This window comes from Amblyomma mixtum, chromosome 1, assembly GCF_055824585.1.
Source record: "Amblyomma mixtum isolate Tamu chromosome 1, ASM5582458v1, whole genome shotgun sequence".
Taxonomy (NCBI): Eukaryota; Metazoa; Arthropoda; class Arachnida; order Ixodida; family Ixodidae; genus Amblyomma; species Amblyomma mixtum.
The window spans coordinates 309,756,138-309,773,185 of NC_143012.1; the positions used below are offsets into that span (position 1 = coordinate 309,756,138).

General features: G+C 45.2%; 1 protein-coding gene across 1 annotated transcript; it reads right to left on the bottom strand.

The window, feature by feature from the left end:
* Window positions 1–339: 339 nt before the first annotated feature.
* Window positions 340–10,840, bottom strand: LOC149372391 (adenosine deaminase-like). Its single transcript, XM_089586262.1, has 8 exons — window positions 10,521–10,840; window positions 9,181–9,242; window positions 8,008–8,130; window positions 7,058–7,287; window positions 4,865–4,989; window positions 3,306–3,553; window positions 619–745; window positions 340–468 (listed from the first exon to the last, which is right to left on the bottom strand). The coding sequence occupies exons 1-8, from the start codon at window positions 10,566–10,568 to the stop codon at window positions 364–366; spliced, it is 1,068 nt and encodes a 355-aa protein (XP_089442388.1). The 5' UTR covers window positions 10,569–10,840; the 3' UTR covers window positions 340–363.
* Window positions 10,841–17,048: the final 6,208 nt, after the last annotated feature.

Below are 17,048 nucleotides of genomic sequence, written 5' to 3' on the forward strand. Positions count from 1 at the left end.
ATTTGAGTTTGACTTCGAACTCCATTTGAATGTTATTCTGCGCACTAACAACTAAGTAGGTATATATGGCTGTACATAGCTGTTTATCACAGGCCTGTGGCATCCTTACGCCAGAAAGAGCCCTTTCATCTGTTCTTATTGTCTTCTTGCATTTTCTAATTTGAAACCAGAATGCTACTGTAATATGGATTGACTGCTTTTTCAAATTAGAGACAGTGCTGCAAATTCTACAGAAAAATTGATAACAAAACCCATCAGTTGTGAACAGTTTCTATCTTTTTCGTTCTGCGATTACTTGCAACATATCAAGGTCCAAAAACCAATCAAAAACAGAGAAGCTTCAATCGAGAAAGTTTATTCTGTTCAGGCTGTTACCATCGATGAGACTCCATATTCCTTGTAGAGATGCTGGAGCAGATCTTCCTTTTCCGCATGTGGCAGGAAGCATGACCGAGCCGCATTTATGTTCTGAATAAAGAAAAGGAAAAAAATCCTTGAACTTTCGCATCGAAATTTACATTAACGTGCACAAACATGGTCGATAACAGTTACGTGGTACTACAAGCAAATTACTAAAGCCAAACTACCTAGCGATGATGAAAACGACAAGACACTCACCGCTCTGATAAGGTGAGCTTCAGTCAAGCCGAGGTGCCTGAGGAATGCGTACTCGTCGTCCAAAGTACTTCCAGTGATAGTGCTGTCATCTTTGTTGATTGAGAAGTTTACATTATCTTCAGCAAACCTTTAAAGATAATGAGATAGAATTACATGGCAGTCGGAGGAAGTAGACTCAGCAGAAATCACCTGGAACAAAATGGCTGTGTCCCTACAAGCAAGTTAATGGCACTAATACCCGGTCTTTTAGTAGCGCTGTAAGCCGCTGTGAAAGCCGCCTTTTATACCACGGGTGGAGCTGGGCCCTGCAAGTATGTTCAGCTAGTTCTTCTCAGTGCCGTTGTGTTAAAAATTTGCACGTTCGGTCTGGCAGTTCATCGTTCGATTCAGATGTGGAGTTACCAACGAATCTCCTCGCTGCGACTAACAAAATTGGAATGACTCCTCGAAGGTGCTGTGTGTGCACTGCCATCCGCACAACACACACAAAAAACACGTAGTCGAAGGCAGGCAGCTTTGACTGAATACAAAGAGACAGATAGCGGCCAAAGGGCCGTGTACCACCCGTGCCATCACGGGCACTTTTGTGGCAAGCCGTTTTTAATTGGGCGCATTACTAAGCTTTTTCATTCTTCTCAGTTCTGGTCCCGTACAGTGCAATAGGATGGCTTGTGGAGTCGGAAGCCCCATCAAGAAGGTGCTGTGCCGTGCAGTTTCGCGACATATGTCGCAGCGTCGCTGAGTATCCGACCAGCTCGGTATCAGACTAGAATCTGGTTTAAGTACACCTTAAAATACTGGAAAAGTCCCCATCCCTGCAACATTTTGACCAATGGAAAAATAGCCGGCAGTAATGGCAGGATAGGGAAGTACAAGTACTTGCTGTGTTAAAAGAACATTTGCAGACATACAGATAGAAAAGGAGTAAAGGGAATTGAAAACAAAGTCAGTGCAGCTTATTTTCGTCACCCCAAGCATGTCTGCAGAAAATCTTTAAAGTATTCACGACACCGCACCACTGTTCCTTCGCCCGTTTTTGTGCGCGGTTGGGACGTTTGCCATGACGACGTCCGGGCAGACTGGGTGAGCGTGTTATCAATATTTACAGCGCGAGATTCTGCGGCCGACCGACAGTACACTAAAGCCCTGACATCCTTGCGCTTGACTAAGTGGAAAGCGAGAGATACAAGTCGTCAATAAAGATAACGATGTCCTTGAGCACCTCCTCTTACGTGATGAATGAGCGCTACGTTCGCATAATCAACCTTTCAATGCCTCCCTGTTTCGCTCATCTTCTCGACTCACAAGAAACCTTACACATAGTAACTTTAATCTACCACCGAATTATAACGTTTACAGCGAAAGATTGGTGCAGTTTTCTGGAGCCAAGGTTTGGAATGCTTTACCCCCAGAAATAAAACAGTCTCATGAAACAAATAGAGCATTGCGAACATACTTTATGAGCCTTATTTGACATATGTGACAATTGTCTTCGGTTTGTGTCTGTTGTACCATGTTGTTCATGAAAGATTTTTTTTTTCTTCTGCTGTAAAATGCACATTATTTTATTTTTTCCTTGTTGTATGATGTATTTGGGTCTTTCGCCGTGATTTTTGTGCTTTTCATTTTTCACAAGTGCTGTGTCATTGCCTTCATATATTTTGTTTCTGAACCCCACACTAGCCTCTGGCTATGGGTTCAGTCAGTGTTTTGGTAATTTGTATGGCAAAAGTAGAAATAAAATGAATGAATGAATGAATGAATGAATGAATGAATGAATGAATGAATGAATGAATGAATGAATGAATGAATGAATGAATGAATGAATGAATGAATGAATGAATGAATGAATGAATGAATGAAACTTTTCTCCTCACCGTAAAATCAAGAACGGGCGCCAGTGATCAGCCCTAGAGTCGAAAGCTAGCTATACGCTGTATCATTGTTCTCAGGCATCGAGGTGGACGGTTCACCTGGCATAAATAATCTTCGCGCCTTAGCAGATGCACTATGCTATAGTGTTTCAAGAAAGCTCACCACTGTTTTTTTAACAGGCTTTTTGACATAGTGATATTGCTTTTCCGGCATCTGAATATGAGTGCTGGGTGGACGTCAGAAAAAAAATACTAATCAAGCTAACTAGTCACTTAGTTAATTACATTCTAATATTTATATTTTGACTAATACAGATAGGCACCAATCATAATTAGACTTTGGTAGAAGAGCATTACCAATAGCCATATGCGCTTGTATTAACTGGAAAACTGGATTAACTCTTGCGCTGACGCTTAGCAAATTTTAGCTGTACAACAAGCGAATAAAACATTGTGTGCTGCGCTCACAGCGATCCCCGCTTGTGTCCGTTAAGCCGTGGCATGCGTGCCACGTGACCTTCACTGCCCCTCAGTGCGGGCGGGACAGTGGTCGTCACATGACACATCTGTCACGGCTTAACTGACACAGGTGGGCCCGGCTGTGCGTACAGCTGCGGGCAATTCTCCAACTGTGCTTGATATTCTTCAAAATTTGTTGAGCCACAAAGCCGAAGATAATCGCCTTATCAATATTGTAAAAACTGATATGGTTATCACTGATAGTCAGCTACAAATCTCTGATTACAACCCCCTGCCTATATGCATAATAGTAAAAATGTTAACTATTTGAATTTCGTTAACCAGCTTACTCACCTAACTATGGAATGTCGCCGGGTGTCCAAAGGGCAGCCGCCGGTAAGGACGCTCGAGTAAGGGCAGACTTCGAAGTGGATGTCCTGCTCTCGCGCCAAGCGGTACGTCTCGCCCGTCGGGTCTCCGAAGACGCGGTAGCCGTGGCCCACGCGGTCGCAGCTCATGTCCACGATGGCCTGTCGCACGGTCGTGTAGCTGCCGCTTTCACCGGCATGCACCGTCCTTGGGATGCCCAGCTGCTTCGCTCTCTGCGTTGGCGGCAAGCAACATGGGGAAGGATGTCATTCAAAAACATTATCGCTTTGAGGCGCATTCGGCACGTGCTAATGAGAAGGGATCCAACATAACATGCCTGTACAGAAAGTGTCAACGATACATAGAAGCCAGATGTCGATTTTCTTAAGCATCTATGCCTCGCCGTCACACACCTGCGAAGTTGCTGCTGCAACCAGACTCTTAGTCACGAAAGTAGGCTTCTAAAAGTCACTAGCCGCCCCGGTGGCTTAGTGGTTATGATGCTCGTCTGCTGACCCGAAAGACGCCGGTTCAATCTCGGCCGCGGCGGTCGCATTTCGTTGGAGGCGAAATGCTAGAGGTCCGTGCAGTGCGCGATACCAGTGCACGTTGAAGAATTCTAGCTAGTCGAAACTATGCGAAGCTCTCCACTCCACTTATTGATTTTGGTATTGCTTTTTCTGGCCCGAAAGCGACTCAGGTTATGAGGGACGCCGTCTCTCCACTACGGCGTGCCTCACAGCCTGGGTTGCTTCGGGACGTTAAACTCCTTAAAACGCAATACCAAAATCAATAAGTAACTACAAAGTGCGAGGGTCCACTTTTCAGGGGCTTACGGATGGCGGCGTCATCTGGAAGCAGCGAATAGGAGCTGCTGCCATTTGCTGCCATTTTCTTACGAAGAGCATTTCTCCTTGTTTTGATTGTTTTATCTCTCTAACTCAGACCGATGTATTCATGTAATTTTGTTAGTATGTTTATTTCACCGATTTTGTTGATAGTGGGTTGTGCGTTTATCACTAATCTCGGAGTTTGCAACTTGGACACTGTTTCCTTTACTGGCCACGTTCAAAACAATCCATAAATGCTCTAATTTGTGCAATAGTTACCCCATCAGGAAGCCGCCAACTTCAAGCGTCTCGAGTAGTGACGGACTGGAGGACACCTTGGCCATGCTCCATACTGCGATCCCAATTGATCTTACATTCATCTGCTTTTTATGTATTAGTCTCTTTATCCTCCTCCCTATATTAACCTCCCTGCCTTTCTTTTCTTCAGTCTTTATCTGTCACTGTCGCTCTACGGTCATCACTCACCCTAGCACGTCATAGATAATCTGGATGATGCCCTGAGTGGGAAATTGCTGTACTAGACACGCTACTAACGCCCATTATCTCTCTCTTTCGGTGTTTACTCACGCAGGAGGTTACACAAAGATCTGAACCTATTGTAAAACATGAAGTTTCCGATAAAGTAGTACCAGAAGGACTCTGGATGCAACATGCGTCCAAAGCACGGAAAAAGGAATGGACGGCAATATACACCTGGAAAACTTGCGCTTCGAACGCCGTGTAGCCAGGCGTCTGCACTTCGTCCTTCACAGTGTCGATTCCGACGACACCCATGCTCTGGTACTGCTCGCACAGTTTCAAGCACTCGACCGTCCAGTCTGCAGAAACGTTGATAGGGACGCTTGCTTTAAATTGGCGACCTCATTTTTCATCCCTATACTTTCAACTCCACTCAAGGGGACGAAGACAAGCAGCAAGAATACGTTAGCATGCACAAAAAATTCCACGTGAAAGGTAAAAATCCTTCACACGGACAGGAAAGTAACGAATAGCTGTACGCGAACAGAACCGTTTGCTGCTGCCATTAGGTCGTAGCTTCTGTTCTTGCATCTGAATAACCAGCATTAGAGTCAAACCAAGCATTCTGGTGGTTCATTATAAACGACAATTGCAGTGCTTTTGTCGCTGGTACCTATTCTCTGCACCCAGCCGACGGATGCTTTTACGAGGAACCTACTGATTCCGAGGTTCGAACCCAGTACGTCCCGAAAGCGAGGTGTATTTTTTTGTTAAAAGGCCGTCACTCTGGTCGTTTAACGGCTAATTTCAGGGACTAAATGATAGCTATGAAGCGCTAGAGGGCTCCGAGCTTCGCCCACAAACGAAGGGCTTCCACGTGCATACACCTGGTTCTTGTTTTCGCGAAGAAAAATAAAAGAAAAACACTCAAAGTTTAAGCAACGCCTTATAAAAAAATACCTGCACTGCAAGTGGTATAGCTGCGAGAAAGCACTTCAAGAGCCTTAATCGCCCCTGGCAAACCGAGCTTTCGGTTTTCGCTAGCCTCAAGAAATGCTCGTAAGGGACATGCATGCCCATTCTGCCTGCGTTTGCGAGAAACAAACACATAGTAGAACGAAAAACGCTCCACGCATCCAGCTGACTGCGCGCTTTCGCTGTCCGCTCGAGAACGCATGAGACGCACCGCACGGACACTTTGTCACGTAGCACTTTTCTCAAATTCTAAGGTTTTCGTTTCAGATGAAAAAATAATAATCAAGAGAGGCCAAACTATAACCTTCGCATAGACGCTTTTGTGGGGAGTTTCTTCGTTCTTTCTATTGCGTTCTCAATGACCTTAAAGTATCAAAAAGTGAGCTTGCTAGATCTTAGGAGATGCTATGAATACAAATACTAGGAGGCACTGCTCTTAAGAGTGACTTTCTTTACAAAGCGCGCTTCTTTGTTTTTTGGCATTCATGCGAGAAAACTGGAACGGACACTTAAGCTCCGCCTTTAGAGTATCATCACCCGACAGTGTTAATGGGTTAGTGGCCACATATGCTTTATCGGTCGTTCTTAACTTTACAGCCATAGATCGCTGGGAGCCCGCATACCACTCCTGCCGTGTGAGGGCTCCTGTTACGACCAGTCTTTAATTCAACAGCCACCTGCAATGGTAGGCAGCTTGGTCACAATCCAGTGTGCAGACTGGGAAGACGTCGAAAAGGTAACGGGACCTATGTGGCCCACCTGCCATTGTCTGGGTATTTTTCGCAGACGCCGCTGCCAACGACGACGACGATGCCAGTCTTTCCGCTGAATGGAACCTTTAACGCCGCCCCACTAACACTCGAATGGGGCAATCTGTATAACAACAATCGGGCCTTTTGGGGACCCTTAATCTCATCTAATTGAGATATCATAATCTATAGCGAGGAAACAAAGCCACTTCGCCGCCAGCCCAGCTTTGAAAATCAACAAGTGTCTCTATAGAGGCTGCACTCTGGCGCTTAGACTCACATCCCCTAAAAGAAGATAAAATTTTGTGACCATGGTCTTAATCTTCATGTGCTATAGGTAACAAAGCCATCACGGCGATCCAATAATGTTTAAGACCCACAGGTCTGAGCGCCGAAAAGTAGACTGACTGACGGCGTTCTTTGTTTTTATGCACCAAAAGGTAAACAATGACACGCTTTGTACAACTGGAGTGAATTTTCTTTCACTCCTTTATCCCTAGTCCTGCTATACAGGGTCGACAACCGGGCATTGACTGGATATAACCACACTGCGCTTCCTTTATTACGCCTCTCATTTCTGGACGGTATACCGCAAACTTCTGACCTAAGCCATAGTTTCGCCCGTAACGACACACAAAAATTAAGAGAAAAGCTCTTGAAACAATTTTTGAGCAGCAATGAACATCTAACTATTATTACTTACCGTCATTTCCCCAGAGGGAGGTCAATATGGAGCGAGCCTTAACGTTGAAGTCTCGCTGTCCTTTCTCCAAGCCACGGTTGACTGCTTCGACGACCAGCGACGCCGTCACCCCTTTTTCCTTTGAGGTCAGCAGCTGAGGCGAGTAGCGCGTCTCGAAATACGCGACGCCCTCTCTTGCCTGGTCCTCGCAAAGCTCGTACGAAATGCGCTCAATCGCCTCCAGATCGCCTCTGCAAAACGGAGAGTCCAGGCGATGGTCATCTGCTTTGTGCATGGGTGGTAGAGCAGTCACTACCGCCTTCTGGCGAAGAGCCTGCAGGTTTCGAAATCTCGCGGAAGGCTTATGAAGAAAATACTTCAAAGCGTTCAACTGTTTTCCATTTGCCAGTCTTTCGCTGCCGCTATTGTTTTGTGTTTTCAGATGATCACGTGTTACGAAAGGTAAGGCAGACATACAGATTGAAAAATATCTGGAGAGATCAGTATGGCTTACACAAACACTTAACAGGAGTTGCTGATTTTTAAGCTTGGACAATTAACTTGGTCTTTAAGGGTAACTTAATGTAATAAATGTTTAGAAAGGGTTCCCACCATGACACAAAAAGAGCTGCATAGGCCTTCGTCTGCCTGAAGCACATCGGCTTTGAATATCATCAATGTATAAGACATGTAAAATTCTGCTTCACAAAACCTGGCATGCTGAAAAATTACTAGTTATAGAACGGTGGAACACGAATTGCAGTGGTGTCTCTTTAGTCCGAATGAGCGTAATTTCATCTATTAGCTTATTTCAACTTGAGCTTTAATCCCGTCCACATCAAGAGTATTAAGGAGACTCCGTTTAATTCGAACTTCGCATAATTCGAACAAATTTTCTGTACCATTCGAGTTCGAATTATCAAGGGTCGACCATGCTTGGAACACGAAGGACTAAAGTTGAGTGTACTCACACGATAGTCGGCATGAATATCGAGAAGCGGTCAAGGAAATCCTTCAGAGACGATGACTCCACTTTCTGAAGACGCCACCGGAGGGCAGCGATGGAAGAGCAGCCAAGGTCAATCTGCTTTTTGCTTGAATTTGAAAAAAAAATAATAACAATAATTGTGGTTACTGAAATAACGCGGCGATGTGTTCCCAATTCATTAAAGCGAACGTTGTAAAAATTGCTACCTTCGGCAATGGATCGCTTGCCTCCCACTGCGGAAAAGGTTTTGTACAAGTCGCTATCGTTGCTCTCTGATTTGCCTCTTGTGTTGTTCTCGATTTTTATTTGCTTTGTCACACCACTAACACCTCCTTTCTTGACTACTGATGACCATATTGTACAGTTCAGGGCAAAAAAGAAATTTAATTACGCGCCATGAGAAGCCTTAAACACAGCAGCTCAATTGAAAAAAAAACACACATCTTTACAGGAATATCACAGGTAGTGTGCCGTAGTCTGTTGAAGCATGGACCCCAACACAGTTAACTGTAGCACTGTAAGGAATAGTAAAGTTATTTTTTTTAAATCACCCATACTGCTGCGCAAGCCAGCCTACACGAAATTTGGGCGATAGTAAGGGTCGCTATTCGTCCATCGCAACCATCTTTTCGAATGAGCGACCCCAGACGGTCTGTGAGCGCATGTCACACATCAAAGTTTCTACCACTATAGGATCCTACACTGACGCCATTACTTATTTTTTCACAGAAGTTGATCAACGCGCGCACCTAGACTTAGGAAGTGCAGCTTATCTCGTTAACTAGCAGCCAGAAGGCAGACAGGTTAATGAAAGCAGCGGTTGCAAGCACAGGCCACATCACCTTAGCTAGTACAACCACACTACAAACCCATAAGAGTAGCTAGTGAATTTTAGCTACTCCTGCGCGGCCATAAAGACCACATTTACAGGGGCGCATAAGTAGATTCGACACATTAACGCATATCGATTTCCTGTTCATTAAACTCCAAAATAGCCTAACACCTACAGTTTCTAACATACGGTTCTACGAAGTAACGCGCTCGGGTTACGACATCAATGTTACTCACAACATAAATTGGATAGTACGAATGACATCAAATTCTGGCTGAGAACTGTCCATGCAAAGGGCTTATCTTGGAATTTTGCCGTACTTACTGTGCAAGTTCCCATATGGTCTCAAGTCGCATGGAGCCATCTAAATGAAGGTGAAGCTCCACCTGTGTGAAAGGAAGCAAAGGGAGATCCCCACCGATATTTAGAGTTATCCACTCCCGGGGTGAACAAGCGCACGTGCGGCCTTGCATGGAAGCAAAGTGACGAAGGACGCGAAGCAGCATCTCCAGGAGATTCTGCATCTGCGCCACTTTGCTTTGATGCACAGCCCTGTCGAACTCTGCAGCCTCGCACTTTGCTAATGCAGGCGGAGTTAAACAAACAACGCATAAACACTGTCATAACAGGCAGCAGCAAATATCACGCTAGAAAAGCACGCGGAAACGCGGTTAGGAGCATGTCACGTATAGATCGCAAAATCTAAAAATCCGTTCAAGGCGCCAGAGCACCAGTAGGACTAAGAAATGAGCGCCATATTTCTATGGTGCGCGGAAAAAACTACTCGAACAAGTCAGTACGAGGATTAAAAGTTCAAATATTTGTTATTTCGTACCAGTTCTTCAACGATAACAGTTTTAAAAATTATTAATTGTAGCCAAGTGATTAAAATCACGGAGTGTTAATTGCCGTGTGCAACAACTTTGTATTTTCAATACGACGACGTGAGGCCAGTCAAGTAATCCATAGATCAGAGTGCTGATAAGGCGGAAAGCCTATGTGATATCGGCTGAGATGTAAAACAGGCAGCGTTTTTTTTTTTTTCTGACCGATTCCCATTTGTTTGCATCCAAAAGCTTAAGGGGAAATGACGCAGCCGTATTCTGTCGCTGTAGTTAGCCATTCCGCAACAGAAATTGTTCGGTGAGATTTTAGACCTAGAAATAAAAGACTTATATGACAAAAGATTCCGAACAAAAACAGCACATTACGGGGTAAAGAGTGCTTCTCCTCCATCTCCATGCTTTTGGTTCAACTGTTAAATGAGATTTCAAATGAACTATCTCTTAGCGCACAATAAGATGCTAACTGAACTCTCCTCTTTGCCTGGTCTCTAATTCACCAGCAGCACGTTTCATCGCAGTCATTAAATGAAAAAGTGGATTTTTTTTCGCACACGTTTACGCGATTCACATCCGCGACTGCTTGGCTAGCAGACGACACGCTCAACACTCGGACCAAGTCTGGCAACAACAGCCCAATGTTGCCCGCGCGCTGCTCGCTTATCGCGGCACCTCGTACGTACCGGCGTGTTTACAAAACCTGAGCACTGGAAACGCATTAAAACTATGACTACGGGCAAGGACACACCCACCATGGTCATACTAGCCATCTGTTGTCATGCAGCGCGACGCCCAACACGAACGGTAAACAACGCCACTCACCCTGGTCCGCGGAATCTTCGCCGGATCGAAATGCCTCAGAAAGCTCATCGCGAAAGCCGGCTGCTGTCACCTCACTTAGGACAACGGAGAGCGAGTATCAGCCTTCAAGGCGGCACAAAACAATGACAGCAGCGACGGCTTCGCTAGCCTTGCGTCTAGAGTAGTTCGGCAGCTTCCAAATTGTCCCCGCTGGCGGCAGTTACTGTCTCGTGAGTGGTCGGAAGGCACGAAAGAGCGAGGCTCCAACGGGCAGCCAGTGCACACGGCACTGGCTTCCCTTTCCAGCAGCGTCTGGAGTCCGTGGCATTGGCGCAAGCTCTAGATGGCGAGAGCGGGGTGTTATCCTGATCACCTCCTTTCAGCCGTGAGTGGCGTCGCTCCCGCCGCTCGGCCCCTGCCCTCTGCAGACGCGCACTGAGAACATGTGTAACGACAAGGTCAATACCAGATAGGAGCACGGCCTTCACTCGACGGATAGTTATCGAGCAGAGATAGGAAGGCTTGCTTAACTCCGAATGTAGGCCACAAAGACCAGTGAAGCAGCTACTTTTGGACCAAGAAAGGCGTCGCAAAACGTCTGAACGAACAGGTTTTGCTTCGAGGCCATAGCCGCTTCAGCGTTAGCGGGCATATCTTTATGATTTGATGTCAAAGTGATAAATGGTCGTAAAAAAGCTTCGTCCCTCTCACCGCCACACCCCCCTCGCGTCTATTTTTACGCCCACAGAGATAACATTTTAAATAAGCTTTTGTTCGATATTACTCATAAATTCGAATTTGATGAGGGCGGCATCCAAATTTGGACGAGGAGTGGAAGCTCTGTTCGGAAAGTTCTCAGCGAAGCATACCAAATAAATGCCGCCGCAAGGGCTTAGTTTGGTTGGCTTCACCCCATGACTTCGACGTGATGTGAAAAATGAGTACAAGAGTCCGCATGTCACCCTCGAATACTTCTCACGTTAAAATCCTCACGCGGTTTCACAGCATGAGCACTGACAACAGCTGCCCAAGGCTGCGCAGTCGATCTGTCCCCGCGTGTGAAAAGTGTTCGATGGAGCTCCGTTAGAAGAAGGGGCGCTTAAGGGGCGTGCGCACAGTTAAATATATTGAATGGTCCGCTGAATGCGAGTCCGATATCCGCGAACAATAGTGCTATACTTTTGCATAAGATCTTCAAGGGGATGTTCTGACTGTTCGATATAAACAATAATTAGGTTTATGTATTTTATTTACAAATACTGCAGGCCCTTCTCAGGCTCATGCTGGAGTGGATGCAGGTAGAAAAAAGACAAAAGCGCACTGAACAAGGTAAACAAGTATATGCTCAAATAAACACCAAATAACAACTTATTACAGAGGCATCACGGTGGGAATGATGTTAGATGAAGGTGATTAACTTGTTCTAAGAAAACTTTGACTGAGTTGCAGCTCACAACAATAGATGTCAGTTTGTTTAAGTAACAGATAGCTGAATTGAACAAGGAAGATTTGTGAACATTAATGCGGCTTATCGGCTGGCGAAGTGCTTTCATATTTTTGGTTCTCAAGGAGTGGCAAAATGGTTCCTGAAGGTATGTTGCTTTTGTTATTTCCAAGTGTCAGTGATAAAGTAGGTAGAAAAGCTTAAGTCTTGATGCTACTCAACGCTGAGCTAGGCTGTGTAGATCTGCTATCTTTAGTAGGTTAGATATGCTCGACTGCCGGAAATAGTTTGAGTATACAGAGCGTACTGCTAGGTTCTTAATTCTTTCTAACCTGCCATTAGACTCCCAATAATATCACCATACGCTAGGGTTGGTCTCACGAGTGTTTTGTATGCATTGTTTTACAGCAGGAGAAACATTGCGTAATCTTCTTCTGAGGAAATACAACTTGCCCCGGGCCTTCTTACATAAGTTGCGCGTTGGTCCCAGCTCAGATTACTTGATAGGGTCAACCCTAGGTATCGAACATAATTGGTTTTTACGACTGGGAGATTATTTATACCGTATGAAAAATCTAGTGGCGTTTTCTTGGTAAAAACTACGCTATTTTTTTTTGACAGCGTTAAGTTTCATTTCCCAATATACCCGAATACCAGGTTTACCAGATATACCCGAACTCCATATATCATAGCTCGACTATAGCCTCATTATTTTATGCCTGAAATGTAAATGATAATAAAGCATAAGAAAAAGCAACCGCGTGCAAATGGTGAGTATCGAACCCGCAAACTCCGAATGTCACGCCTCACAGTCAAACTTGACGAAACCAGCCCCCGTTTCCCTCAAAACAGCCTCTTTTAATTTCTATGTCCCCGCCCTTACTGGGGACAACGACCAACTGGGCAAATTCCCAAACGCGCGTTCAATCAGAGCTTGGGGAAAGGACCAAACAGCAAATCGAAGGTATGGGAAAGAAGTTAAGTCTTCCCCATCCAATACAACACAAGTAAATTCACACTTCGCTAACTTATAAACACCCTCGCTTTTCCATGGTTCGGTATATTTACAGACTCGCAGAACACGAGCATACTATTTGCACAAGTTCGTCGAAAACCCGTCTTCGAAGCAGACTGCGTTATCGCTTTGTCATCACTAAAAACCTTCGGGGGCCCTCGCATGCACAGTCGGCGGACGAACACAGCCTGTCCGACAAAGCGTGTCTCCGCTGCCTGTGCGCCTCACTTCAGAATGACATGCGCTAACGAGCGGCCATTGTCACCTGCGAAGTTGTGGTAGCAACCGACTTGTTGACGATAATCCATCCAGGAACTCCCCAAAAGATCACATCCGCTTCCGGCGGTGGCGCCGTCGAGTCGGGACAGAAAGGCTCAAGGCGGACGACCATTTGCCCCCCACGCGCGCTCCCGATTTCGTGGACTACTGCTCGCATCGAAGGCGTCTCCATACACCGCCAAGCGCACCTACCGGCGCTGTCCTCAGTAGCGGCTGAGACTGGCCTTTTTATATTGTTCTAAAATTTGGCGGTCCAGCCACGGAGGCAAAACGCACACAAACATACACACAGCGCTCGCCACATCCTTAAGGGGAGTTCCCGACAGACGTCCAAGACAACCTTACTTGTATACCAATCCTTCACAGGTTACAAAAACAATTCAGTCTTCTACGTTTGAAATCTAGAGTATTCTCATGCAGGCGCCCCATCCGAAGAAGCGCATCACTGAACTATCGTTACTCAGCCTTAGCAACTACTATTACACAGCCCGTTCTAGCTGAAGCACTGCGGGGTGCCCTTGATGTATACCGTTTTCGTTGTTCTATAAAGAGTTTCTTTCAGTTTATTGCTGGTTACAATATTTGAAATTACCACTCTTCGAATCGGTCACGTTTATTGCCATGTTCTTGTCTTTAACATTGTTTAGTAGTCAGATTTTCACTGCTTTCATTAAGCTGCTGCCATGTAAATGGTCTCTTTGGCCTCGTCACGCTTTTTGTGCAGCTTTAGCTCAAGAGACCAGCTAGTTCTTTCTGAAAAATAAAGATCTATTTTACTGTAATGTATTGTTTTTATTGGTTTATTGGGGTTTAACGTCCCAAAGCGACTGGGGCTATGTGAGACGCCGTAGTGAAGGGCTCCGGAAATTTCGACCACCTGGGGTTCTTTAACGTGCACTGACATCGCGCAGCACACGGGCCTCTAGAATTTCGCCTTTAAGAAATTCAGCCGCCGCGGCCGGGATCGAACCCGCGTCTTTCGGGTCAGGTAATGCATTGTATTGTATTGTATTGTATTGTATTGTATTGTATTGTATTGTATTGTATTGTATTGTATTGTATTGTATTGTATTGTATTGTATTGTATTGTATTGTATTGTATTGTATTGTATTGTATTGTATTGTATTGTATTGTATTGTATTGTACTGTATTGTATTCATTCGTACTAAACTAGAATATGCCTCACCCATTTGGAACCCGCATCAGTCATACCTAATTGAAGCATTAGAATCAGTACAAAGTCGTGCAGCCCGATTTATTACTTCATGTTACGATCGCAGAACCAGTGTTTCTGGCATAAAATCATCGCTTGACATACCGCCACTGTCTTTTCGCCGTAAAATTTCCCAACTCTGCCTTTTCCACAAGTTATATTACAGTTTTCCTCAATTGCACTGCACACTTCTACTCCCTCCCAATAGAACATCTCGTCGTCTTTTTAACAGCCTGAGCCTACAGCGTTTACATGGTTCCACCAATGCCTTTCAAAAATCCTTCCTGCCATCCGCCATTGAACTGTGGAATGAGCTGCCTGAGGCAGTTGTAACTGAGCGCGATGCAAATAAATTCAAAACCCTGCTTTTATCTCATCCTTTTCGTTAGCGCACTTACAGTGTAATGCCCGACAATTTTCAGTACCACCTCTGCACATGTTACATTTTTGAACCCTTGTCTGCTAATCAGTGTTCCCATTTTCTTCCTGTATATATATAGCGTGATGGCCACAGTGTACCTGTGATTGTTCCCTTTTTCATTTTTCAATGCTCTTTTAACAATTGTTTTGCCTTTACTGTTATATTTCAAATGTTCCTATTGTTTGTGATTTCGTATTTTTGCTCCCCCCTTATGTAATGCCCCACCTAGGGGTCCTAAAGGGAAAATAAATGATGATGATGATGTATTGTATTGTATTGTATTGTATTGTATTGTATTGTATTGTATTGTATTGTATTGTATTGTATTGTATTGTATTGTATTGTATTGTATTGTATTGTATTGTATTGTATTGTATTGTATTGTATTGTATTGTATTGTATTGTATTGTATTGTATTGTATTGTATTGTGTGTTGGCCGGTGAAGACCTTCCGGTGAGGAAGCTGCGAAGAGAGCAGTGGCGACTCGCGACGTGATGCCAAATCTTCCTCATAGCGTTGTGCCACGAACTAGCGATCGGCCGTTTCTGGAAACCTGCACTTCACTGCCTATTGAGTGTATTTATCGCAACAAATGTTTGCATTTAAGAGAAATCGCGTAGGCAAATTCACTTTTTCCTCTCTGACGAAGACATAGAAGCGACAGCCATAGATATGCTGCTCGTCATCTCATCAGCATGAGTGCGCCAACTATCAGGGCAAGCATGTTAGCATAAAAGTAAGTGACACATTTTACAAAGCGCTCTACTAGTTCCGGGACGACGATTTCCTAACATCTTACTCCCGCCGCTGCAACATCAGTTTGAACATGCGGTAAGCAGATGGATTTTAGTTTCCCATATAGTACGACTCCAGCACCTTAGCCCTCATTGTTTACCTGAGATAATGTACGCCCCAAAGCTGCCTCTCTGAAAAACAAAAATTAAGATATTTCGCAGTTCCGGAGTGAAGTACTAAGAGTGGAATTGACAAGCCCCAACTTCTAAGAACACACACGCCAAGGAGTACAGAAGGCAAAACGCTAGTCTACAACGCTGTAACTGCGAGCTCTGAGCCGCTCCTGGCTACGCGCGCGAACTCTACGATAACACCTGTTTCGAGACAGGTCGGGTGTGAGCACGGGCTGCCAAACTGATAGCATTGCCTGTATTTCCGCGGCTCGCTGGCTACAGCGGCTTTGCCACCTACTTCCATTGTCAGAAGCGCTGTCATGACAACGACGCGACGGAATGTTGCGTGACAAAGCTTCCGCACACGAAAAAATAAAAACAAGAAGCCAAGCATTACACGCCTGCAGCCGCTGAGCTTTACTTTCGCAGCCGACACATCAGACAGCGCTGGTAAAGGGAAAGGAGTCGGCGAAGCCACGGCGTCCAGCAAGCCAAAACAAGACGGGTAATGCCAGTAATGCTATCAGTTCAGCCGCGCACGCTCATTCACAGCTCGTCTCGAAATAGGCTGTATTATTAAGTTATATAGCGCGCGTAGCTCGGATCGGCTTGCAGCACACAGTTCTTGCGCTCTAGGCAAGCGGTTTGTTTTGCCCTCTGTACGAGGCTCAACACCACAGGGATCACTTGATCACCTAGAGAAATTTCTTTATAGTGTGCAGAAAGCTGGGTTAGTGGAAACACAACATGCTTCGCTTTATGCAAAGAAACCTGCGAGGTCATTCGACTTTTCCCGCCCTACACAGCAATATTCTGCAAAACATGGAATCTTTTTTTGCTTTGTTTTAGCGCTCGTAGACTGCGATTATACAGGATAAATTATCCTGAGTTGGCACTTCGAGCAGGCCGAAGCAGATGAAACGCCCTTTGCCGCGAGTTTAGCTGTGCTCGGAAGCAGTTCAACTTGCAAGCACTTTGAATTTATTACTCAAAACAGGGAAGCCGTGGATATTACTGCTGTGCAGAAAAACCAAACAAATCGGCTCTATGTAAAGGGCAAAAAGCAGCGGGATATCGAACAGCCGTGCTATACGGACGAGCGGATTGGCACGTGCTCTGATAGTTTACAATCAAGCAGCTCGAACAGTTGCTGTCGCTGCCCCTTAAGTACAGTAGAACCAGCATTGGCACGCTCGATCCTAAGTGCCTCTCGCGCATAGGGTTACAACTAAACGTGCTGTAAATCCATTCGTGCTACGCTTCTAAA

Bases quoted from the DNA above. Each gene is read 5' to 3' on its own strand.
- LOC149372391 (XM_089586262.1), bottom strand. From the start codon at position 10,568: ATGAGCTTTCTGAGGCATTTCGATCCGGCGAAGATTCCGCGGACCAGG. The intron at 746-3,305 runs GTGAGTAAGCTG...TTATCTTTAAAG, and splicing joins CGGCGACATTCCATAGTTAG to GTTTGCTGAAGATAATGTAA. The intron at 469-618 runs GTGAGTGTCTTG...TTCTTTATTCAG, and splicing joins AAGCTCACCTTATCAGAGCG to AACATAAATGCGGCTCGGTC.